The sequence below is a fragment of the Dipodomys spectabilis genome, unplaced genomic scaffold (assembly GCF_019054845.1).
Source record: "Dipodomys spectabilis isolate Male_0828 unplaced genomic scaffold, ASM1905484v1 ptg000043l, whole genome shotgun sequence".
Lineage (NCBI taxonomy): Eukaryota > Metazoa > Chordata > Mammalia > Rodentia > Heteromyidae > Dipodomys > Dipodomys spectabilis.
The window spans coordinates 25,904,828-25,931,644 of record NW_024870720.1 but is presented as its reverse complement, the minus strand read 5'-3'; the positions used below and the strand labels follow the sequence as shown (position 1 = coordinate 25,931,644).

General features: G+C 35.1%; 2 protein-coding genes across 2 annotated transcripts in view; one reads left to right on the top strand and one right to left on the bottom strand.

Annotated features, from left to right (window-relative positions):
- Csn1s1 (casein alpha s1) overlaps positions 1–9,218 on the bottom strand; it is a 49,515-nt gene extending 40,297 nt beyond the window's left edge. The window contains exon 1 of the mRNA XM_042678378.1: positions 9,140–9,218. Within this exon, the coding sequence (XP_042534312.1) occupies positions 9,140–9,218 (79 nt within the window). The remainder of the gene's footprint in view (positions 1–9,139) is intronic.
- A 361-nt stretch (positions 9,219–9,579) lies between these two features.
- Positions 9,580–26,326, top strand: LOC122106707 (sulfotransferase 1E1-like). Its single transcript, XM_042678194.1, has 8 exons — positions 9,580–9,684; positions 13,443–13,595; positions 15,804–15,929; positions 16,918–17,015; positions 19,687–19,813; positions 21,150–21,244; positions 22,671–22,851; positions 25,916–26,326. Exons 2-8 carry the CDS (start codon positions 13,454–13,456, stop codon positions 26,026–26,028), a joined length of 882 nt encoding a protein of 293 aa, XP_042534128.1. The 5' UTR covers positions 9,580–9,684; positions 13,443–13,453; the 3' UTR covers positions 26,029–26,326.
- The last annotated feature ends 491 nt before the right edge of the window (positions 26,327–26,817 follow it).

The following is a 26,817-nucleotide window of genomic DNA, read 5'->3' as shown; positions in this document are numbered from 1 at the left end:
TTGGAGATAAAAGTCTCTTGGTTTTGAACTGAGATCCTCCGATCTCAGCCTCCTGAGTAATTAGTATTACAAATGTGAGCCACTGGCACCTGGGAGCCTGGTTTTTGATTATTATTTTGAAGATAAAATTTCCTACAGTTTTCTGCCCAGGCTGGCCTCAAATCTTGATCTTTCAGATCTCAGTCTCCTAAATAGCTAGCATTATAGATATGAGCCATTGGAACTTGTTTGATTTTTATATTTTAAATTTTTAATTTTAATATAAAGTGATATACAGAGGGATTACAGTTTTATATATATATATATATATATATATATATATATATATATATATATTAGGTAATGAGTATATTTCCTATTGAACAGTGTTACTACCGCCTTCATTTTCTCCCACTTTTTCCACTCCTGGTAGTCATGCTCAAAAATTGTGAACATTATAATATTGTTTTATTCTAGTACATTTTGAGATTTATTTTTCTAATGAGACTTTCAAATCAAAGAACTGACATCATCTCTGCTAGGTCATGATACAGTCTTCTAATAACCAGATTACTATTAATATAGAAAATACTAAGATGCAACTGACATTCTAACACCATTTTATCTTCATTAAGTCCTCTGGAAACTATGTGGAGCAAGTCAGTAAATTCTACATCTGAATCCAAAACAGATGAGATCAGTCACCCCGGGGCAAGGTGGTCTGGCCTCAGAAGAACAATGGAGTCAGATTACCATGTCCTCTGTGACACGGAAACTGTCCACCAAGTCATGCTTAGGTACAACTTTTGGAATTATCTGTGGGACATCTGTAGGACTTCTTAGAATTCTGCAGGGGATTCAGAGCTCAGTTTAATTTAGAAATGGAATGGCTTACACTGCAAAGATATAGCCTTATTCTTCAAGACAACATTTTTTAAGCAACAGACAATCAGTAAATATCAATGACTTATAGTGAGAAACATTTTATTTCATGCTCATTGTGTCATGATTCAGATGGGTTCTGCTAAAATTCATGTGTCCTCTCACTTAGGGACCAAAGATGAATGGTTAGTTATCATCTGGGACATTCTGTTCTCATAGTAGATAGGAACAGAATGACAGAGCCAAGATACACAAAAACATGCCGAGCTTTTGTGACATGACTTATGTCACATCTGCTCATATTTTATCAAACAAAGCAAGTTATATGTCCAAGTGTTAAGATCATTGGAGTAAAGAATAACATTTTACCTATAAGGAGCTGGGCCAGTATTGTAGTTATCAAGTGCTACTATAATAAAGTATTACTAATTGGAAGACTCAAAGCAAGAGACATTTATTCTCACAGATCTAGAGGATAAAGCACATGCCCTTTGAGACCATGAGTAGAACCCTTCCCCTCTCCTTAGCTTTGCATAGTGTTTACTAACACTATGAATGAAGTTTCATAACTTCATTCTTCCTTCTACCTCTACCTCTCTCTACATCCAACACAGCTCCCTTCAGACATTCACATGACATCCTTTCCTCATATTGCATATCCTTATATCTTCTAAAGACCTCACTCAGGTTAAAAGCCAGTAGCCCCATGACCTTCTCTGCTGTGATCTTCCTTTAAAGAAATCTACGATGATAATGTTTCCACTGGGTAATAACTTAAAATTTTCTTTTTGTTAGGCAAAATTAAACCTTTAACAGATCATGAAGGAATATTTTCTTAAATAAAACATAAATATACTATCACTTTTCTTCCTTTTGAACATCCCTTATCTTCTAATATAGACCACAAACTTTATCTCAAAAGCTGAAATAGAGAAGTTGATTAAAATTCATGGCAAAATCATTTTTTAGGTGATGGCTAAAATACTGGAAAATGGAATTACCATAGGGTAGAGATCAGAGCTGAATCTTATCATTGGAGTGGACCAGAATAGAAATGAATTCTTTCTATGACCTTAGATTTTCAGAGCTTGTTTTTGATACAGAACCATTTGTCCAATTGGCTCTGAGAACATTCCTGAAAACAATTAGAATGTGTGAAATATACTGGTATCTCTGTGCACGATGTAGAAATGTTTAAGTGGGTTAGAGTAATTTTGATCATTTATCTTGTTCTCTTCAATATTGGCTAAAATTTGGTCAGGAGATCTCATGGGGTAGAACTGTGAGGTGTGATAGAAGAAAAGAACAGAAGAATAAGAGAGCATTTTATAGCATCTAAATCTCTCTTTTGCCAATATTTAGTGTGCTATTAAACTAGCCAAACTGGAAGATCGAATCAAATTGGCATCACAAAATGGTGTTTAATGATTTATTCTTGAGAATAACTTTTACCTGCAATTATTTTAGTAAGAATGAAAAGAAGTGAGGTAGATAGATTTCCCAGAGAAGGAGATTGATCCTCAGAATGGTTTAGTCTTCTGTCTAAGAACTGAAGTGCTAAACATGACAAGAACCAGAGCTACTGCCCAGGTATCTGCCATGTTTTAGTTCATATTTTAATCCAATGTGCTGTTTCTCCAATTGACCCTTACACAATATAATTTTAAGCTTATGACTTCATATATTAATCACATTAATGATATGATCTGATTGACATATTTCTTTGAAATAAAATACAGAAATATATTTTCCATATCCAGACCCTTAGCAACTGAGTAATTATCATTCTCTGTCATCCTTATTTGACTTACTACTGATATTCTCTATAAAAAGAGCAAAAGCATTACTTTACTATTTTATTTTATTTCATTTATTCTTCAAACGCTCTGAAATGAGTACAACTTTTATTCTTAACTTACACCAGAGTGCATCATGTATCTAATGTCATAATCAATATAAGTGCTAGGATTCAACTCCAAATCATGTGGAGTCCACATTCCTAACAATTGTTACTCCTCAGCAGACACCAGGATCCATATGTTTTCCTGTTCTGTTCAACATTTTTCTTCCGCAAAGATCACTACTTGCCTCATTTCCTGTCAGTGTGTTGTATGCCATCAGTTTTGCAATTCTGACAGCTCATTTTCTCTGCTTGTGCCAGGTGTCATTTTATGACTCTTGCATGAGGATAATCTAGCAAGATAATGTGGGGAGTTTGTATTTAAAGGCTGTGGCTGAAGAGAACACTTTATGTCAAATATACTCTTAATCTAAACAATGTGTGTGTGTGTGTGTGTGTGTGTGTGTGAGAGAGAGAGAGAGAGAGAGAAAGAGAGAGAGAGAGAGAGAGAGAGAGAGACAGACAGACAGACAGACAGACAGACAGACAGACAGACAGACAGAGATTACCATTTCTGAGGGCATTTGGAATTCCATTTCATATTATGTTTGAAGATTAGATTCTTTGAGGATCTAATATCAACTCTGAGGAATGTATTAGTCGGAGTTCTTCCAAGAAATAGAACCAATGGGCATTGGTTCATGTTATTATGGAGGCTTAGAAATCCCATCCCAAAGCTACAAATTGCAGGTGTTGGAAGTGAAATTTTATTTGAATCTAAAAGCCTGAGAATCAAGAAAGCTGATGGTACAGCTACTAGGCCAATCCAAATAACTGAGAATAGAATGGGGAGTAGTAGTTGCTCATGTAAGCCCTGAAATCTGAAAGACAGAACTAAGAGCTCTTATATTCAAATATTCAAAGACAGAAGAAAAAGGTTTCAAGGTCCTGAGCAGATGGGATACTCTGTACCCACATGACAACTGATAAGAGAAGATCATTTTTACTCAGTGTACTAATCAAAAGTTAATTCATATGAAATCTAACCCCAGAGATACTCCTAGAAATAATCTTATCAACTATCTTGGCAAATCTTAAGTCAGCCAAGTTGACACATATTATTAACCATGACAAACCTTTTGTCAAACTAACACCATACACATCTTCTTAATTCTTCCTCCTTAAACCATTCTGCATTTCCCAGTACAGACAGTATACGAGGTTGCAAATATCTGTCTCATATAAGCATCCTTCATATAACCAAAAACACACTGATTTCTTCCCAACAAGAGGATTTAAAATCCTTGAGTAACATCTACCCTCCTTCTGATATCCCTGAATAAAATATTATTAACATAAAATTAATAAGCCTTAAATATTGATATAAGGTCAAAACTCTTAATAATATAAGATAAATAAGAAGGGAAAGAAAACAAGATACTTGCATAATATATATGCACATATGGACACACAAATTTATTTGCAAAAGAATAATGACCATGCTAGTTCTTATTTCTGTAACTAATAATGTGGGGATAACTCCATTCTCAACTACCTTCTCTTCCTAACTATTCCTTATTTTCCTCATCCTAGCTAGCTCTTCAGCTAATTGTAGTAGTTCTTTATCAGGTGAAGTAACTCAAGTCTTTATTTCTAAAGTATTTGGAAATTATTACTTCTGCCTGAATTAGGTTATCACAGTTTTCCATTTCTCTTAAACAGTAACACTAAGAAAGGCCTGATGGGGTTGTGTGTATATTCTGTATCTATCATTGAGAGCTAGAAGTCCACTTTCCTCTTGATAGTCTAGTTTGATCACCCCAGCCAACCTGATAGATATTTTGCTTGCACTGCTGAGCACCAGAGCCCAACGTGGCTGGTCAGCAGTTGTCTTAAATGGCAGTTCAATCAAATGATTGTGCCAGCTGGTGAAAGCACTGCTCCTCTGGAATTGAAAGTTGTAGATCAATGGCACATACAATTCTAGGAAAAAGAAGTCAAATTTTGCTAGTAGATCAGTAGCGCTAATGATGAATGCAACTGCTTCATGTTTCTGTCTTTGAATTTTAAATGCTCACTGTCAGAGTACCAGCACCATACATTAAACACTTAATTGGAGCATAGACAACCTGCTGGCAAACCCTTACAAAATGTTGCTACTTACCTGGAAGTATAATTGAATCATCAATGACTATTTCACAGTTCTAGCCGGCCAGCTGCTTAAAGGTGATGAAAAACATAGTAAAACCATAAGTAAAGAACAATTTCCATATTTCTCTGGTCTTTGATCATGAGCAATGTGAATGCAAAACTGTCCTTATCCACTTTCAGGGGTGCCTATCTATTGAACCTCCTTCAAGTTAGGGCCAGTAACAGAATATAGATTCCTCTCAAAAGGAGAGCAGTTATCTGGAGATGATGCCAGGGGTTGGCCTGTGCTATAATTCATCTTAAGGGATCTGGGAGTGCTCCCAGGGGAGACTCTCCATTCCTATTCACTGTTACTTTGAACACAATGAACCTCCTGGGTAGCTTTTACAGCAGTGTAGATGTGTTGCAGAACCTCTTCTACTTGGAACCTCTCAAAACTAGCAACTTCCTGTTTGTTCATTGAATTTCTTGGTCTACTGGGTTTTGGACTCAGGGCCTTATAATTGCTAGATAACAGCTCTTTCACTTGAACCATTCCTCCAGGCATTTTTGCTTTAGCTATTTTTCAGATAGCTTTTCTTGTTTTGCTTGGAGATCTTAGCCAGGGACTGTATCACCATCCAGAGGACAAGCACAATTGTACATCACCCTAGTCATACCTATCACATTAACTTTTTGCCATATCAAACCATGCCTTAGGGTACTTGAGATGACTGGCATGCATCACCACACCAGGTGTCTCTAGTTTTATGACTGTTTTCATTTGACATGGAACTTCCTATGTATATAATAAGAATTTACTAGGATCTCTTTTCACTTCTAGACAATATTATAGATATTAGTGGCTAAACCTGTTTTTATTGTTGTTGTTCCAGTCCTGGGTATTGTCTCTGAGGATGTTTTTTCCCCCTCAAAGCTAATGCTCTACCACTTGAGCTATAGCTGCACTTCCAGCTTCTTGAGTGGTTAATTAGAAATAAGAGTCTCGTGGTCTTTCCTGCCTGGGCTGGCTTCAAACTGTGATCCTCAGATCTCAGTCTTGTGAATAGCTAGGACTGTATGATTTATTGTGGTAGTTAGGTTCACTTTCCACTTCAGCAGTTGAGGGTCATTTAGCTCCTGCCTCACTGTAATTCAATCATTCTATTGCATATACATTCAATCTAACCATAACATTTCAATTTAAGTCTCTGGTTTTCTTTTTTTATTTAAACCCTAAGAAATCAGTTATTTCCCATTCACTGATAGTGAGTGGAAGATTAAGGAACATAAAGGCATTGGCTAATTGCTCTTAATTTCACTAGACAAAGTGGTAAGAGATAAGGATGCAAAACAGCAATGTTCTGACCCAATAGTTTATGTGCAAGCCTGGAGGGAAAGCCTCATCTATAACCTTGGGGCTGAAATATCCATCTCCTGATTCATGTTTCAAAACATGCCAAACTGTTAGACCTCTTTCTAACTCTCAAGCTGCACTAATTAATGAACAACAGCAAAAACAAAAATCCTCTACTTCATGAAGGCCTGTCAGTACACTTAAGATTACTGACTTTTGGATTTACTCAATCAAGCAATATATTGCCACACCTCTTTTTTCCTATCTTTGGACTTGGGTTGAAATTTACCCCTTTAGAATTCCTGGTCCTTCAGCTTGCAGACTGATGGTGGTGTGTCTTTACAATCTTCGTTATCATGAGAGCTAAATTCTAATACATATTTTTCTATCTCTTGCTTGCTGGCTGTGTCAACTCACTTGCTCACTTATTTCTATTGGTTTTAATGCTCTGGCATACCTTGACTGATATGTTATTTAGTACAAGGAGTAGTTCTAGAAGATCAGAATTCTGGGAATAAGTTTTCTGAATTGTTTGAATAGTTTCTGGAACTTGTTTTCTAAATTGATTGGCTTTGAAGACATTAATGGCTATTTCTAATAGTAAAGATAGTACTAATAGAATCTCTATGAAGAGTGTTCATGTGTAGAAGTAAACTTTAAGCCCAGGCTAATACTTATATGATAAAAAAAAATCCTATGATACAAAATACTAGTCAGGATGTATAGTAAGGGAACTCTTATTCATAGCTATTTGGAATGGAGAATATTGTGGCTATTTTGGAAGACAGTTTGTTGTTTTTTGAGAAAAAAAACAGAGCTAAATGTCATTTCAGCATGTTTTGCAGCAACTGTACACTTCAATATTGACCAAAATACAGCAAAAACATGTCCCTACCAAAGCCTGCAGGAGAATCTATATAACTGCCTTACTGCTAATTGCTAAAAATTAGAGGTAACTGGTATATATATATACATACATACATACATACATATACACATTTACATATATAATGTATACATATGCATATATAATATATAAATAGATGAATGGAAAAAATCCATAGTATATCTATGAGATATTATATAATAATAACAAGTAATGATTTGTAATGTTACCAAAAGACATGGAGGAATCATGAATTCTTATTGTTAATTCAAAGAAACAAATCCAGACTAGCTACAAACTATTTGACATAATGAGATGCCACTCTTGAGAAAGGTGACTTATAGAATGAATAAACACTGGTATTGCTACAGTTTCAGGTGAGGGAAGATAGCCTGACTCAGTTGAGCACAAAGGACTGTTGGAGGAGTAGAAATATTTAGTAAGGCATGGTAATGGGATATGTGTGATAGCATGCATTTGTCAGTGAAATTTAATGTAAACTATGAACAAATATTGGTTCTTTAATTGCAATAAGTATTCCACACTAATAAGCTGTGTTCACAATGCAGGAAGCTATACAAAAGACATTGTTTTGTAAATTTAAAACTGTTGTAAGTCTGGACATGGTGGTGCATTCCTATAGTCTTAACTACAAAGGGGGTGGAGATAGGAGGATGACACTCAGAGACCAGCCTAGGAATAACGTAGTGAGATTGCATCTCAAAACAAGCTAGGGGTAGTGGTCCATATTTGTAATCCCAGCTACTTGAGCAGTCAAGAAGGAATGCTAAATGATCACAATCAGACCATGGCTGTCCCAAAGTTAGCACAAGAATGTTAACAAAAGGACTAAGGGACTTGACCCAAGTGGTAGTATGCTGAATCCTGAGTTCAATCCCTAGTACTACTGAAAATGAACAAAAATGTTTATCAACAATTTTAAAAACTCAGTTATGATGCCAGTGTCACTCTATAATATGAAAAAAATGCCATTTATAAAGAAATTGCATGTAAGTACGGAAGGAAAAGAAAAGGCTCAGTAGTTGAGCAGAAAGGACTATTGTCATGGGGATATTTTATCAAACAGTCCAGCCCCACATTTGTGTTAAACTTTGTAGAGTATAACAACAGTATGATCTTTGCAGAATTACAAGTGCTTATCTGGGATATTTTTCTAGACTGAAAGTACAAAAGAGGGAAAGTTTTTGATTGGTTTAAACATTTTGTAACGTCCTCTGTACCAATTACTGAAGAAGAATGAAGTTTCAAGTACACTTTATCTATTAGCCCTATTCAGGATTAGCCCTGCTCTTCAGAATACACTTCAGTCTTTTTGCTTTGGGTAAGGTTAATTATTATTGCCTTTTCATTTTTCTTGAATTCATCAGCCACTTGTATCAATTAATTGTGTTTTTAATGCCTCTTTTCCTAGATGCCTGCCATTGCACTAATTACTAAGATCCTTACTTTAAACTATGTTTTAATATGGAAGCTGGGTAAATAAATAATTTTACTGATAGCATATTGGAATTTGTCTTAGTTAAAGGAAAATACAAGATTTGAAGGTCATTTGGAGACATAATCAAGTGTGTAAGAATCAAGCACTATCTCTCAAAAGTAAGTGAATTCTAGAAATGAGAGATAACCAGTGTCATAACTAATTGTGTTAGAGGTATTGATAAACGTAGAAGGACAGGAACAAAGGAGATACAGTGGCACAAAATGCAGAAGGGTATAGAATTCCTGTTCACTCAGGGATATACCATTGGCCAGGTTATTTTTTCCTTCATTCTCCTGTCTAATTTAAAACACTATTCTTGGCTACCTTTGTGTAGAAGAGTCATGTTTGTAAAATAATAACTCAAAGGTGTGTGATATGTACGTTCTTCAGTTATCATCTGTTCTTTAATCCTCAAGGTTGTTTTAGCATTAAAGAAATGCTGTCAAATTGAGTGTGTTTTCCAATTGCCTTGTTAGTTTCAGTGTGTTTTCCAATTGACTTGTTAGGACTAGACTAAGTCTGACAGAGCCTTCTTTGGCAGGTGTCCCAATTCGGGGTCCTTACCTTCCTCCAGGTTCTGTTCTGTCACATTTTCTTCTCTCACTCCACCAAGTTTATTCTTTTGAACGTCAACCTCACCCATGTTATTATTCATCAGTGAATGAGTAAGGGATTCCTCTCTTCCACTCTCTCTTCTGTGTGCTTTGCCCCAGGCATTTTCTTGCTCATCTTCAGCTTGGTTTCTTCATACTCTGTCTCCCAAAACTACTGAATGCGATTGGGAAATTTAGGAAATTATGAGCCAAAGATTTAAAATAAAAATAACAGCCTAAGCTTTCTCTATTTCTGAAGGAATAAACATGACTCTGTATGGCTAACTGCATGTGCAGGTATGTATCCATATCTATGTTAAGCCACTGCATCACAAGGCCAGCCCACACAAAGTTAATCTCCGCCTCCTTCTCTGGCATTCAGAATAAAAACTCACTAGAAACTTTCCAAATACACCAGTAGTTCTCATCCTCTCTGCGCAGCTTAAATCTTGCATTGATATTTGAAGAAAACTAAAGTAGATCATTCAATTTCTTTCCCAGGATCATCTGGACCAGGTAGTATGTTTATTTTTAATGTTAGCACTCAGATTTTAAGTATTGAATGTACACAATATGTTGCAAAGCTGTTTAACAGAAAGAAAATGTAGGAAAGATAAAGTTTTTTTTTTAACAATGCCATATGTTACAACGCTGTTTTTAAAAAAAGAAAATGCAGGGAAGATGAAATTTTATTAGATAATATTTAAAGGAACTAAAAGTGTCTAAAGTCACTTATTTGTCATTGAAGTAATGTCTTCATTTACCTAAAGTTTTGTTCTTTAAAGAACTGTAGCATAAGGTTATAGTATTGTAGCAATCTGGGAACTGTTGCATGCTGAACATGTTTGCTAATTTTGGTGATGGGGAAAGAAAACAAGCAGGCTAGACACAGGTAGAATGTAGACTTATTCTAAACTTAGGTTACTTGTGTGCAACATATCAGAGGGAGTCTATCACTAGAAAGAGTTGTAAAAGTATTGTCGTAACTTTTAAGTGAGAAACTTCAAATAATACTGCAAAAATTTAAAGTCATTGGCATGATACTGCCTGTATTATCTAGAAGCCCTTAAAGGGAGAATAGAGACAGAAAGATTAATAATTAAAATGACCAAATATTCCTGAGCATCTACTTAGTTTCACAGTACTGAAGTTTGATATTAGAAAATAAAGATGCAGAAAAAGATAGCTTCTGCTTTCAGCCACTTTCCCTAAATACAAGGTGGTCCAAGAGAACCAGGACTCAAGGGGCTTAGTGTGTATGCTCCTAGAATTTACCATATTGTTTAGAAACAAGAGGCATCCAACAGGAGGCATCCACACACAGGGTGTTTTCTAGATAAAAGGCTGGTTGGGGAAATGGAAGAGAGCAGGATGAAGAGAGAGACAAAAAGGAGAAAGAAGGAAAGAATTGTTTCTGAATTAAATTCATCTATAACACTTTTTGCACAACTGAAACTTTTATCCTCATTTATGAAATGTGTACTTCTAACTTGAGATAAAAGAGCCAGCTAGGAAGCAAATCCATGCACTGTAATGTGGGACAATTTATCAAAAGTAATTAAAAGAAGGGAGTGGCTTTATCCTATGTCCCCAGTGTAACTCCGAGATGAAGACTGACCGTGAAGCTGCAGCTAGCAGTCAGCCCTCAGCCAATCACCCATGTAATGATGAGTTAATTAGTTGCTCCCAGCTGACTTCAAAGCCAGTTCTTAGAAATTTGGCTCTATCCCCCAAAAGTAAGCCACATAAGTAAACAAATTAATGGACAGAGCCAGGGGGTGCCTTTTATACACATTTCCTCTAGCAAAAAGGAAAACAAAAGCATTTTCAGAGAATAAGAAGCATGTGTGTGTAAAGAGATTTATTGTAGAGACTGAATTTCTATGTTGCTATTAGAAATCCTACAATTATGGTGAGTTTACATACTGTATGTCTCAGATTTTCAAGGAGTTGAGATTGCTTTTAGGGACCTGCTTACTTTTCTCTTTGGGGAAGAAGAGTTGTGACTAATACTGTTTTGTGGTTCCAAAACACATGTTACACCATTCCTTGGACAAAACCAAACAAATTCAAGCTTCTTACAGGATGGATCTCCTGGTGTGCAATCTGGGGCCAAGTTGAAATCAACACCATACTGAGTTACTCTAGAGAAATGAAGAGATGGAAACAAATGCTAGAAAAAGTCATATTGGTTGTTTAATGTGAGAAAATAGATGGTCGAATACAAATATCTCTGTTATAACCATCAATTCCAATATGGGGAATGTTAACTTTGTGTGTCTCAGCTGTTTGACAGAGAGCTTGCCATGCCATTATACTGTTGACAGATCGATCCAAAGCTTGGCTCCCTGAATATTGTCTGCTATACATGATACAAATGCATATTTATCTACCAAGCAAGCCAAGCTTCTTCTCTTTTAATTTGCAATAATTGTTTCAAATATGTATTGTAATTATTATCATCTTCAAAATGAAGATGAGAAAATGGAGCACGGTGGAGCTAAAGCTAATTTATAAGTTTATACAACTTCAAATAATCAAACTGTGACTAATTCCACCCAGATGGTCTCCTTAAATAATTATATTCCATGCTGTGTACAAACTAATCATTGGAATCATTATCAGTACATGATCTTTTAACAGTTAAATACTCAGGTATGTGCACAAAAGAAAATTATAACATATGTTATATAAATAATAAAGTTTTATATACTACTATTAAAAAAAGCTAAAAACTGGGCACAAGTGACTCACTCCTGTAATTCTAGAAACTCAAGGGGGTGAGATATGAGGATTACAGTTTGGAGTCAGCCTGGTCAGACAAATCCTACAGACTCTTTTATCTCCAATTTTCCCAAGTGGTAGAATACCAGCTGTGAGTTAACAAGCCAAGCAAAAGCATAAGGCTCTGAGTTCAAAAGCCACTAACAGCACCCTTGCTCACCTCCCCCACCAAAAAAACCCCTCAAATAATAAAAAAGCTAAAAGAGAATTTCAATAATAAACCAAAAATAACTTATATTTTCAATGTATGAAACAAAATAGTAGCTGAAATGAGGAAAATGCAATGTTCCAGATAGACACATGCAGTAAAATATTTTAAATAACCCATAAACTCATGGAGTACAGAACATAAAAATTATAAAACATCTGTGATATGTAAATCAAAAACATTTAAAGCATTTTACAGGTGTGAAAAATTAGAAAAAAATTCAAAATGAGTTTAAAAAATAGTCCATCTCATGTACTGTGCTAATTGATGATGCTGATACTCAAAGATACCTATTGTGGCACTAGTTATACCAAAAAATGCATTGGGAAAAATGAGCTTTTAAGCAGCAAATAGTTACATTATCTATGGAACATTGGTACTATGGCCTGTGTGTCATTTATAACACCCAAAGCTATATTTTATTACAAACAACAAAATATATCTCCATTATAAGAGATTAAAAAGTGCATGCAAAATTTTGGCATAACTTAAGATAATACATGAAAGTATTCAAAACTATATTGAAATGTATTTGAAAACTAATGAAGAGACATTTGCTCAATTAAAACTTACACATGAAATTAGGTGTAACTGAGGAGGAAAATCAGAATTATTGCCCTCAATTTAAGTGAATTAATGATTACTCTTTAGTGATCAAGTGAGAGATAATTGTACAGATAATATCAAAGGTAATAAATGAAGTTTAAACTTTCAAGTTTTGTATCTTCAATAAAAACTTCACAGTGCCATTCATTTCAACTTCTTGCAAATACAGCCTTTGAGTGTACTTTAATGTTTATTAAATGACATATTTGGGCATTAAGAAAATTCTAATCAGAGTTTAAATCTAAAGACATCAATAATTGTCTTTTTAATATTTTTTATTGTAAAGATACTGTACAGAGAGGTTACAGATACATGAGCAAGGTAATGAGTCTATTTCCTACCCTTTGATCTTTTAAAATTCATTCTTTACTTTTGTATACCTTTTCAGTTTTGGCAGAGTGTAGGTACTCTTCCTTTCATTCATCATACCCTTAGAGCATGCTATGTATTCCCCATCTACCTTCATTTTAAGAATTGCTTTCTTAACTTTTTATGTCTTAGATTACATTCCTCATAGAATTAGAAAGTCTTAAAACACCAGAACTGAATCATATATATCTTTAGTATAACTTTACCTCCCCTGAGTAATAGCTAGTAAAAGCTAGATATTAATGCCAATGTTAAATTATACTCTAGTACATACAATGTGTAAAATGTATCTTCTATTTTTTTACAGTATTCAACTTTATGATGGATCTTGAGTGCAATGAAGCCTTTGGTGAAGTCCATGGAATTCCAATGTATAAAGACTTTGTCAAATATTGGGATGACGTGGAAACATTCCAAGCAAGGCCAGATGATCTTGTCATTGTCACCTATCCTAAGTCTGGTAGGTCTCTTTGCTATGTCAAGGTGATTTCTCATCTAGATATCATAACTCCATTTTAAGCCATAACATTAAGCTGTTAATTTCTTTTTTTTTTTTGTCGGTCGTGGGGCTTGAACTCTGGGCCTGGGCGCTGTCCCTCAGCTCTTCAGCTCAAGGCGAGCGCTCTACCACTTGAGCTACAGCACCACTTCTGGTTTTCTGGTGGTTTATTGGAGATAGGAGTCTCACCGTCTCTCCTGCCCGGGCTGGCTTTGAACCGCGATCCTCAGATCTCAGCCTCCTGAGTAGCTAGGATAAGCTGTTAATTTCTTACATGCATCTTTTCCACATTAAATAAGGACAGCTATAGTAATTTTGATATAGACATAGAAAAAGTGGATGTTAGAGCTCTATTCCACAATCTCACACTCTATAACTAAAACTTTACCAGTACATTGATGTATCAGTATTGTTGGCAGATGCTGGTGGCTCACACATATAATCCTAGCTCTTCAGTAGGCTGAGATTTGAGGATTGAGATTTGAAGTCAGCCTGGGCAGGGGAATCCAAGAGAGTCTTATCACCAACTAACTACCAAAAACCAGAAAGTGATGCTGTGGCTCAAAGTGGTAGAGTGTTAGACTGAGCTCAGGGACAGTGCCCAGGCCCTGAAGTCAAGCCCCATGATTGACACTCCCTCCTCTGCACAAAATTGTTGATTATACTAGAAATGCATGCAACATATTAAAATTGTAAACAATATTCATCTTATATCGTTGTTTTATATATAGCATATAAACTCATTTCATAAATATTTAAAAGCTTGTTTTTAACTAAGCAGCTCCTAGTATTTAAATCCAGCCAAACAAATATTTATTTCTTAGGCAATGGTATTTTTTCTTGAGTTTAGGTCAATTGTTTATCATTGTTTTGGAATGTTATCATCACAGAGAGAAATGAACGTCTGATCTAGACTTCTGTGTCTACTTGTACTGTTTAACACTTAAAAATAAATGTATTAGCTGGGTTTGGTGGAACATATGTGCATCCCTAGAAGTTAGATCTATCTATCTATCTATCTATCTATCTATCTATCTATCTATCTATCTATCTATCTGTCTGTCTGTCTGTCTGTCTGTCTGTCTGTCTGTCTGTCTGTCTGTCTGTCTGTCTACCTATCTATCTTCAATCATCTCTATACTCATCAAACACAAAATATGTTTTTGGTGTTCCTGTGCCTCTTAAACTTTTCCTCCATATCTTGGCTGGGCTAAATAATAGGATAGAACTAATCATCTGATGAGTAAATCTGAGCATTATTCTGAATTCCATTTCTTTAGCTTCTTTATTTCCCCAGTATTAAAACATTTTGTCTAATCCTATAAATATGTCTAATAGCCTGCATCTTATTGTATCTCTCATGTTCCTTTTCAACATTGCACAGTTTACTATTTACTGTCACTAAAAATATTCTCTTTCTAAAACACATTTTGATAATATTGCTTTTTTTGTTTTGTCATGGGGTTTGAACTCTGGGCCTGGGCGCTGTCCTTTAGCTCTTCAATTCAAGGTGAGCACTCTACCACTTGCTTCTGGTTTTCTGAATGGTTTACTGGAGATAAGAGTCTCGTGGCCTTTCTTGCCCTGGATGGCTTTGAACAGTGATCCTCAGCCTCCTGAGTAGCTAGAATTACAGGTGTGAGCCACCACGCCTGGCCCATATTGCTTGTTTTTTAATGTTTGTCAATGTCTTTTCATGACTTTGATAAGAAAACTTAGAGTTTAACTGTAAGTTACTTTATGCCTTCCATCTACTTACCTCTGAAGTTTTGTCACTACCCATCTATTTAGTTCTTTGATTTAGGGTGTGTGTAGTCTTGGTTCTAATGTTTGTTTTTTTTCTGCCATTTTCGATGTTTAATTAGTCATCCTGTATTTAAGCAAAAAGGCATCAAGTTTTCTGCCTGGTAAGATCCTTTCCTACCTCACACAAATGCTGAATTTATGCCAGATCTCTTTTAGGCCTAAGCTCAATTACCTTATTTCTTTTTCAGTACTATAAGATTAAAGATTAGATAAAAGATTGGTTGCATTTTTGACTATTTAAATACTCTTCAAGCAATATTGCATTACCATTTTTCCATTTTATATATGTATAAATCCAGTTTGCCTGTCATTATCTGTGCATGGTCAATAGACACTCAAATTTATTTATTTACATTTTTGCAGGCACAACATGGATTAGTGAGATTGTATACATGATCTACAAAGAGGGTGATGTGGAAAAATGCAAAGAAGATGCAATTTTTAATCGAGTACCTTACTTGGAATGCAGAAAAGAAGAGAAGCTGAATGGTAATGTTAAAAGTTGATTTCAAAAGCTGTATGTATATGCTACAGGATATAGATGTGGAGAATGCTAGCAAATAGATTGAAGCAAGAGTGGAAATTAGAATTATACCTTCTACCTAGGAAACTATAATTTTTTTTTTGTCAGTCATGGGGCTTGAACTCTGGGCTTGGGCTTTGTCCCTGCGCTCTTCAGCTCAAGGTGAGCACTCTACCACTTGAGCTACAGAGCCACTTCTGGTTTTCTAGTGGTTTATGGGAGATAAGAGTCTCACGGACTTTCCTGCTGGGGCTGGCTTTGAACTGGGATACTCAAATCTCAGCCTCCTGAGCAGCTAGGATTACAGACATGAGCCACCGGTGCCTGGCTAAATCTATAAATTGAAACATATAATATGAGGTGGCTTACACTGCAGTATATATGCATTCAGCAGAGACTAGTAATATATATGCTAGCATTTATTTTGCTGTGAGCTCAATGGGACAATATTTTAAATGCTGATAAAACACCAATAAAATTTTCAATGATATATTCGAATGAATACTCATCAGAGATTATTTTAGTATTTTGGGAAACTAGAAACAACCTAAATTTTAACTAACAATAGAATAGTTAAAAGTTGCAGAGTAACAGTATGAACGCATTTTAAAAATCAGGATATTTGTTGTTACTGTAGTTTGAGTATAATATATTGAGGAAGAAAGAAGAGAAGATACTAAGATTCTGTGTAGGTTTGGTTCTGGGATGGCTGTAAGAACATATTGTTGTATTTTATGAACTAACATGTTATCAATAGTTTCTCCTAGTTGATGAAATTCATATGATTTTTCTCTCCATAATGTCCTTTATAAATTTTCAAAAGTAAAAGGTAACACTCTGAACACAGTATAGACTCTTAAAATTATGTCTGTTTTTTTAAAAAAAAATCAATGTAAATGCATGCAGATCATTCTAGTTTGGAGAATGGCCTAAGTTTAAGTTTTTAAAAATCAGGAGTAAAACAGCTGGAAGAGATGGACTCTCCCAGAATAGTGAAGACGCACCTGCCACCTGCGCTGCTTCCAGTCTCCTTCTGGGAAAATAACTGTAAGGTAAGCAGAGCCGAATGGTCTCAGCATCTCACAAAAACCAGGCATTGAAATAGGGTTCGGGTGGACCCATTACAACAATGGGATGTACAAGACATTATGCCAAAAAACGAACTTTACAACTTTGGCGGGGTGGAGGGGGTGGAGGTGATGGTGGGAGGGGGGGTGGAGGGGCGGAGAGGGGAAGGGATGGTATGGGGAAACAAAGGAGGAGGCAACAATGCTTGATAAGAAATGTACTCACTATCTTGCCCATGTAATTGTAACCCCTCTGTATGGTATTTTCAGAACAATAAAAATAAATCAGGCATTGGCAAAAATCTGATCAGATATTGCCTAAAATATGTCTTATATACTTGCTTATTTATCCTTCTCACTGAATAGTTCAGAAAAGCATACTATAATGCTTACTCAGAGAGTCCAAATTTTAATTATAATACCACCATTTGTTGGAAATTATTTTGAAACAATGAATTAAATTCTATGCCTCAGTTTGCTTGTCTGTAAGAGAAATGTATTAACAGTATTTTCCTTATGGAATTGTTAATAAATACACAAAATTATACTTGCATACTTCTTGGTATTGAGCCTAGTATGCTATAAACACTCAATACATAGTAGCTACTTGTCTACTCATTGTTAATACCAATTATATCAAATGTCCTTCTTTTGCAAAATACTGTGTTTGGTACAAACAAATCAGAAAAGGGTAAACTGCTGAGTGACTGTCTTAATTGTGTTAATACACAGTACCCTAGTCTAAATAAGTCATAAAGAAAATGAATTTTATTTTGGTTACTGCTTTCAGCCCATGATGGAAGGGCTACATCTGGCCATGGTTTTGTGGCTATCATAGTCCCAAGATGTCATGGAGTATTGTATGGCAAAGATAGGAAGTATATATTTACATGAATCTTCAAGTCTTTCTCCATATTGTATTCCAGTACAGCCATCAGTATTTAATCACAGGGGGCTATAAACATAGGGACCAGGAGCAATGGACTTTTCTGGTGTTATTTAAAGGTCCATATAACCTAGCCTATGAAAACTCATAGATGAGGTCTGAAACAAGTTAGGCTAGAAGCTTGCATGCACACACACACACACACACACACACACACACACACACACACACACACACAATATGTAGTATATATACATATATGTATATATATGTGGTATATATATGTATGCACATATATGATACACACATTATATAATAACACATATATGGAAATTGAGTAAAGGAAAATAAGCTGGGATATAGGATCTAAATTCAGAAATTCAAAGTTTCCTGCCATTGTAACAAGGATTTACAGCTATGTATGCAAGTGTATAATAAGCAAGTATATGATTTATGTGATCAGCCCTGTTTAATACAGAGAATGTTAAAAAAAAAAAAGGAGATACAAGGCAGGGCTGGAATCATCAACGCGGTTCTTCCAATATTTCATAGCCTTATTAAAAATATTTTATGACCCAAACAGACATGTGGAATCTGAAAATATTCTATAACCAGCCATGAACTATTTCCATTGAATGTACTGACATGTCGACATATTTGACATACTCTAGAAGTCCATGGCCCTGATTTCTAAAAGTTGTAATGGTTGTTTTATTCATAAAGCAATCTTAGATCATATACAGTCAACTGAATCATTCCATATGTGAGGCTCTCACATCAGTAACAGTTACGCATTTTCCAGATAATTTTGTTATAACATTCCTGTAGGAAATTTCTCCAGGTCACATTTTTTTTTTCAGAGAAGAGTATAGTCTTGCTGTTGATGCTTTCTTTCTCAAATGAAAAGAGGTACCATACATTTACGATAGCCTACATTGTAACCAAACTGCTTCAAGCTCATAGGTCATCAAAGGTTCACCCCTCTGTACAGTATCTTTACAATAAAAATATATATTAAATTTAAACAAAAGATTTGGAGACAGGAGGATTGAGTCATTCTTAGAGCATTTCTAGGATAATTTACTGGTACATAAGGAAGCCTATAGGAGAGAATATTTTTACAGATTTATTTGGAAAGTATAATTGATATAAAGAAGAAGAAAGTGACAAAAGGAGAAGAATAATAGAAAAATGTTCAAGACTAACAGATTTGAGACCAAGGCACGATTTGGGGAGAAATGATTGAATAGTTTATGTGTCTGTCTTTGAGTAGAACATTAGAGTGTAGTGCAAAGTTTAAGAGGTAAAACTTTTACAATAAAATCCAAGTCTGTTTATTAAAGTAATAACCATGATTTTTGAACCCTAGATATTTCTTCTATATGTAGAATGAAACCTAACAATATTTTTAAGACACTATAGTTCCCTGAGATCCATATAATTATGTTTTTTAATTCCTCTTGTACAAAAGGAGTAGCGAGATTCTTTTTTATTTAGAAAACAAAATAATGCTGTATAAATAGCAATATATTTTTGTTGACTGAGTGATTTACATAATAAGAGTCAATGACTGCCTGTTATTCTTGTCATTCAGAAGGCTGATCCTGTCTGAAAGAAAACCAAAAATGTTTCCTTCCTTATAATTTTATATACTTATCAACCTCTATCTATTGAATATATTATGTTTTGTGGTTTAAAACATACCTTTAAATCTTGACACTATTGTGGGAAATCTATTAAATGCTTTACTATGTAATTTTCTCCTCTTAGATGATCTACCTTGGCCGGAATGCCAAGGATGTGGCTACTTCATACTATTACTTCTTTCTGATGGTAACTGAATATCCAGATCCTGACTCCTTTTCAAACTTTGTAGAGAGATTCATGGAAGGACAAGGTAGGAACACCTTTCTTTTTGGTTCTTGCCTGTCCTCTGATTCTTAGCCCAAACACAGAAGTTCTGAAAGTCCTTAAGTTTAGAACAAGAAGAAGGCTTGGTTCTCAGAGATGGAACACAGACTGGTCCGGATATTGTAAAAAAAAAAAAAAAAGTTAGATGCTGGAGGGAATGTGGACAGAAAGGAATCTTACTGCATTGTTGGTGGGAGTGTAAACTTGTTCAACCACTTTGGAAAGCAGTATGGAGGTTCCTCAAAAGACTCCACATAAAGCTCCCCTATGACCCAGCAATCCCACTTTGAGGCATTTACCCAAATGTTTACAAACAAGACCACACTAAAGCTACCAGCACGACTATGTTTATTGCAGCATTATTTACCATAGCTAAGATATGGAACCAACCCAGATGCCTCTCAGTAGATGAATGGATCAAGAAAATGTGGTATATATACACAATGGAATTCTATGCCTCCATCAGAAAGAATGACATTGCCCCATTTGTTAGGAAATGGAAAGGCTTGGAAAAAATTATATTAAGTGAAGTAAGCCAGGCCCAAAGAAACATAGGTCCCATGGTTTCCCTTATTTGCAATATCTAGTATATGTCTGAGTCAAGCAGAAAAGTTCAGATAAGGTGATGTTAGGGAAATGAAGACTAAGATATGTATTCAGTGCATTTATAAGATTATTTCTTTGTTGCTTTGTATGTTTCCCCCCCCCCCACACACACAGTATAACCCCTGCTTTCACTGTATTTGATGTCTGTATAATTTGTGGAGGGGAAGGGGAAAAACAAGTCGTTTAAATAGGGATACAGGTGGACCCGTTAAAACAATGAGATGTACAAGTCGTTATGTCAAAAACAAACTTTACAACTTTGGTGGTGGGGGGAAGAAGATTGGGTGGGGGGTGGGGGGAGGATGGGAAGGGATGGGAAGGGGAAACAAAGGAGGAGGCTACAATGCTTGATAAGAAATGTACTCATTATCTTGCCCATGTAATTGTAACACCTCTGTACAGTATTTTCACACACACACACACAAAATGTTCTCCCAGCTCTGAATCAAATTAATGCAAGGGGGAGATCACCTCCCTTTTCTCAACATTGGAAAACATGTAATATTAAAGTTGAATTGTCTTTCTGCATGTGGTTTATTCATTATTTTGCCCCTTGCTGCAGAGAATTTTCCTTAATATATGCAATTGATCTTGTAGTTCTAATTTCATGACCACTTCTTATTTATCTTTTTGTTGCTTTTGTTTGAATACTTGTTCTCAAATTGAGTAGCAATGACAGTATGGTTTCCATTCCATTTTCCCCCTTCTAATTTTAGTTCCATATGGCTCCTGGTATGATCATGTAAAAGCATGGTGGGAGAAGAGAAACAACCCACAGATGCTATTTGTTTTCTATGAAGACATGAAAGAGGTGAGAAGTCACTCAAAAGAAATTTAGTAATCTAGGAACACATAAACAATATAGTAATTTCAAAGATGTTAGTATTTGACAATACCCTGGATACAAAAACAAGCTGTCTTTAAACAAGTAAAGGACACAGCTTCCCAAGGTTTCAGAAAGAAAAGATCATGATAATCCAGCCATGTTAGCATAAATTTAAATCCTAAAAACAAGAATATTCTGGTTGAATAAAAATTTAACTCATCTCAAGAACAATTTCAAAATAAAATTTCAAAAAAGTTAAAGTTCCTGAAGCAACAAAAACAGCAACACACACACACACACACACACACACACACACACACACACACACACACACACACACACAGTATAAGTAGAATTACCCATCACTAAATGCTACACTTAGCATGTAGTGAACATAAAGAAATAAAATTCAAAAAAATTTAATGCATGCCCCAAGTTGTCTAATTCTATTCATTCCCTATTTTGATCACTCATATCCATGTTACTGTTTCCACTATATCTGGATTAATGAGAAACCTAAGACTGAATAAGTTACTTTTCCTTGTGCAGACAGTGTACCAAACAGAAAGTATAAGACATATTAACAATCCATGCATACACATGACATTTTAAGTGAGGTAAAGTGAATTTTTTAAAAATGTGAGACAATAGGTTTGAGAATTCGTCAGAGCAAACACTGGGTCATTAAATCAAAACTGAGGTAGTCAAATTATCTGAAGGGAAGTGTTAGGCAAAGTGAAATTTAAAACACAAGACATAATTAATAGGGCAGAGAATTGGAAAGAGCAATCTCCATAGAGAAAACTGAATATAACAGAAACATTGTAGTTGCAAATAATTGCATTAAAAGATGTTGCTAAACATTAGAATACAATGTATAAGTTGTAGGGAGCTTGTAATATTTGTAGCTGACATGAATATCATCTGATTTTTCCAACTTGAGTATTGGATTTTTTAAAAATCTTGTTTCATAACCTTTCTGCTTCCATTGGTTTTCAGTCATTATTCTCCACAATAGAATAAGGGAAAAATAAAAGCTGCCTATTTTTATTCCCCATATTTGATCTTTCATAGGACACTGTAATCTTGGAGAAAATATGATTATAGTGATTGGTAACATTAATTGAGTATATACTACACATAAAGAACTAGAGTGAACATCTTACAAAAGGCATTTCATTTATTTCTCTTTGCCATCTTTGAAGTATCTTTTGTATCCATTTTATAGATGAGAAAAATTATGTTTTAATTACTTCCCCCAAAAGTGATTGTTTTCATTAGACCTCTAATTGCAATGAGTCAAGAATAAGAAAAATATATTTTTCTCTCAATATCTTTTATCCAGATAGCAACATATTGAAGTCTAGCAATTTTACACATTTAGTTCTTCAACACATTTTTCTGTCTCTAGGATATCAGGAAAGAAGTCATGAAGTTGATGAAGTTCCTGGGGAGAAAGCCATCAGAGGAACTTGTGGACAAGATTATAAAACATACTTCATTCCAGGAGATGAAGAACAATCCAGCTACCAATTATACAATGTTACCAGAAGACATGATGAACCAAACAGTGTCACCGTTCATGAGAAAGGGTGCGAAAGCCATGGTGTTTGTTTGCAGTTGCTGTAGAAGTTATAAATTGTCATGGTTATGGACAAAAATCTATAGCAAAATTTCTATGTGCACTGTATGCAGTACTTAATAACTGTCATGCTTGCAAAGGGCTACTAATAGCTGTAACCTAGAACTCTATCTGATCATTTTTACTGTGGATCCATTATATATATTCCCCTTCCTTTCTTTTTCCTTTCCCTTCTTTCCTTTCCCTTCTTTCTTTTCCTTCTTTTCCTTCCTTCCTTCCTTCTTTCCTTCCTTCCATCCTTTCTTCCTTTCTTCTTTCCTTCTTTCCTTCCTTTCTTCTTTCTCACTTTCTCATTTTCTTTCTTTCTTTCTCACTTTCTCATTTTCTTTCTTTCTTTCTTTCTTTCTTTCTTTTCCTTCCTTCCTTCCTTCCTTCCTTTCTTTCCTTCTTTCTTTCTTTCTTTCTTTCTTTCTTTCTTTCTTTCTTTCTTTCTTTCTTTCTTTCTTTCTTTCTTTCTTTCTTTCTTTCTTTCTTTCTTTCTTTTCCTTCCTTCCTTCCTTTCTTCCTTCCTTCCTTCCTTTCTTCCTTTCTTCCTTCCCTTCCTTCCTTCGTTCGTTCCTTCCTTCCTTCGTTCGTTCCTTCCTTCCTTTCTTCCTCCCCCCCCCTCTCTCTCCCTCCATCCCACTCTCTTCATATTTCTGTTTTTCTTTGGCAGACTGAGAATGTATGCCAGGGTCTTTCTAAGCAGGTACTCTGTCCCTTGAATTATAGTTAATGCCTTTACTTTTTGAAAAAGGTCTTCCTAACCTTGTCTGGAACTCTGATCCTTTTGCCTCTATCTCCCAGGTAGCTGGGGCTACAGGCATGAACCTCTATACCTCTATTCTCATTTAAGTTTTCTTTAGCAGTTTTCCAACTTTGAACATTTTGTTAAGGTCAGTGTTGCAGAGACAAAAACACCACTACTCTTCCTCCTTCTTTTTCTCTTTCCTCTATCATGACTACTATCTTGCTATTACTTGTTGGTTCTTCAGATTTGCAGCTTATTATATTACAAATAACCTATGGACACCTCAAACTTAGCCTAACAATGACACCACATCCTGCTTGCTGTGTATCCTGCTTATGTGTATCAACCCTGTACCATAAACTTTATCCTCTTAAGTTTTAAGCTAGAAAATGGGTTGGGCATGATCACATTTTTGAGATGAAGAAATAGAATAACTACAACAAATGATAGAAACTTTTTAAGACTGATGACAAAAATAGCAATTTGATACAGCTCTTCTTGGCAAAAATATCAACATAGAATGAGATAATGATCTCAGATGTATGACCTGATGAGATGAGGTCAGTTTACATTCTGAATTATGCAAGTTATGCAGGGTATTGGGACACCCTCTTACTGAAGTATGAGGAAGTGTACACCTTACTCTTTCAACCAAAGGATCAGTGAGAAGGTCAGGAAATCTTTTTCAACAACACATATATGAATCTTGCCAATGGGCTAAAGCAGGGAGCCTTTTCACGATGAGTCATAAAAATATATATTTACATTTCTATATGCATTTATGCATATTGCATTTATAAATATAATATATATATATATACATTTATATTTGCAAATACTGGATTTCAACTGAGTTTCACTTTAAAAATTAAATTTGGTGCCAGTACTGGTGCTTGAACTCTGGGTCTTGGCACTCTCCATTAGCTTCTTTTGCTTAAAGTTGGTACTCTACCACTTGAGCCATACCTGCACTTTTGGCATTTGGCGGGCTTATGGGAGATATGAGTCTCACAGACTTACCCTGGGCCAGCTTCAAACGGCAATCCTCAGATGTCAACCTCCTGCTAGCCCATTGTAAACAGCATCTAGCTGGGCTTCTTACTCTTGGAAGGCTGTTTTGTTTTTTTTTCTTCAGAGTTAATGCTTTATCATTTGAGCCACATAGCCACTGCCACATTTTGCTGATTATTTGAAGATTAGTGTCTCAGCTTTACCTGATTTTGCTGGCTTCAACTTATGAGTCTCATATTGCAGTTTACTGAGTAGTTATGATTTTAGGCAGTCGCCATCGAGGCTAGGCTATAAGATTACGTTTTATTTGCTCTGTCTCTTTTTATAATACTCAATATTCATCATGAGAGTAAAGAGCCAATAAACTTCTATATCCTCTTCCTAATTTTCAGTGCACATCGGCTATCTTCTGCTGCTTGGGTTTCTTATTGTGAGAGTGTTGAGGTCTCTTAATTAAAGCCAAGTGAACTACTGATTCATTTTAAAAGGTGATGACTTCCTTCCATGTGTGATAGAAGGTAAAATAAAGTCTGATTTCCTGAGATAAGAACCCAAGAAGAAATCTCTGAGCAGTCCTTCTGTCTGGTAGTTGCAGAATAGGTGGAAAGGAACTAATGGATAAAAAAAAAAACCTGACTATAAACAATGAATTAGATGCTATGGCTGAGGCCGGAACATCAAAGCATATGTCCACCTGGCTTAGGTATGAAAATACATACAGTAAACAAAATTGATAGGGAAGAAAATAAATTTCATTTTGAACAAACAGAATTTGGAATACTTGGGCAGCACTCATATGACAGTTTCATGGAAGTTATTGCCTATCAAGGATATGTGTGGTTTTGAGTGTGCTGTCAGCAAGAAAGTGATGCTCAATAAGTCAGGACTAGGTAGAACATGGTCTCCCCTTTTACCTTTCATCACACATCCAATATTCCTCTTATGGAAGGAAGTCATCCACTTATTTTTTTTAAATATTGGGAACCTCAATATTTGAAGGGGAATTAAAAAGTCTAGTACAATATCCTAAGGAACCTCAGTGAATAAAATGCATTACTGATGTAAACATGAATCAATATATTCATCTTTCTAACTTCAACTAATACAAAATGTATGCTTCATTGATAAAATTGAGGATGGCAAGAAAAACAATGACGAGTTTTTAGTGAAAGTAATATATAGTAAAAAACAAAAACAAAAATGAAAACAAGAGATCTCATGATTCTGGCTTTGAAGAAGCCTTTACATTGCTTATCCTCTCTCTATATTACAGGAATTTCAGGAGACTGGAAAAACCACTTTACAGTAGCCATGAATGAGAGATTTGATGCACACTATGAGCAGCAAATGAAGGAGTCTACATTGAAGTTTCGCACTGAGATCTGAGAAGGTTTTCCTTTATGTAATATGGATGCTTCTCCTCATCATTCTTCACTTTTTCTTATTTTAGACTTCAGAAGAAGAAAAAAAAATTGTGAAGAATCATGGCTCAAGATCACATATTTGTTGGGTTATTTATAAAGAGGAGAAATGCTTTATTTTGTTCTATCTTTTCTTGTTATCTATTCCTTCTATCTCCTTTTCAACTTATATTACACAAAATGATAATGTATCAGAATGATACAGAGCACATAGATAATTAAGCTAGTTAAAAATGTACAAGAAATAAACATTTCAAACTGCCTCTGTGGAAATTTTTTCTTCATTGTTATTCCTTCCATGTATTTAGTGTAGAAACTTGTAGCTGTGTGATAAACATATCAATCAATCTATCTATCTATCTATCTATCTATCTATCTATCTATCTATCTATCTATCTATCTATATTTATCTAGCATACTATTGGATTAAAACTCACAGTATAAAACACATACCCATTAAGTGGTAATGATATTATATATATATATATATATATATATCAAATAAGGGAAAGTGATAAATATCCAGTTAAGAATTATGTATTTTATTGATAGTATCCAATGCAGCATTTAAAGGTGGTGTTCATGTGGTAATGTTTTTGTGAAGGATATGGAAAGGTTAAGGAGTAGAATATGGAGGGAACAGTGATCTCACGGTGGAGAAACCTAGCAAATACTACCACAGACAGTTGGTATGGTTGATCATCATTAGACAAACCCATTTGGAAAGGTGTTATAAAAGTATTTTTACATTCAA

What these genes read in the sequence shown, in the direction of transcription:
- LOC122106707 (XM_042678194.1), top strand. Translation starts at nt 13,454, where the DNA reads ATGATGGATCTTGAGTGCAATGAAGCCTTTGGTGAAGTCCATGGAATT. An exon ending in TCTGGGAAAATAACTGTAAG is followed by an intron (nt 17,016 to 19,686) that starts GTAAGCAGAGCC and finishes TTCTCCTCTTAG; the next exon opens with ATGATCTACCTTGGCCGGAA. An exon ending in GAGATTCATGGAAGGACAAG is followed by an intron (nt 19,814 to 21,149) that starts GTAGGAACACCT and finishes TTCTAATTTTAG; the next exon opens with TTCCATATGGCTCCTGGTAT.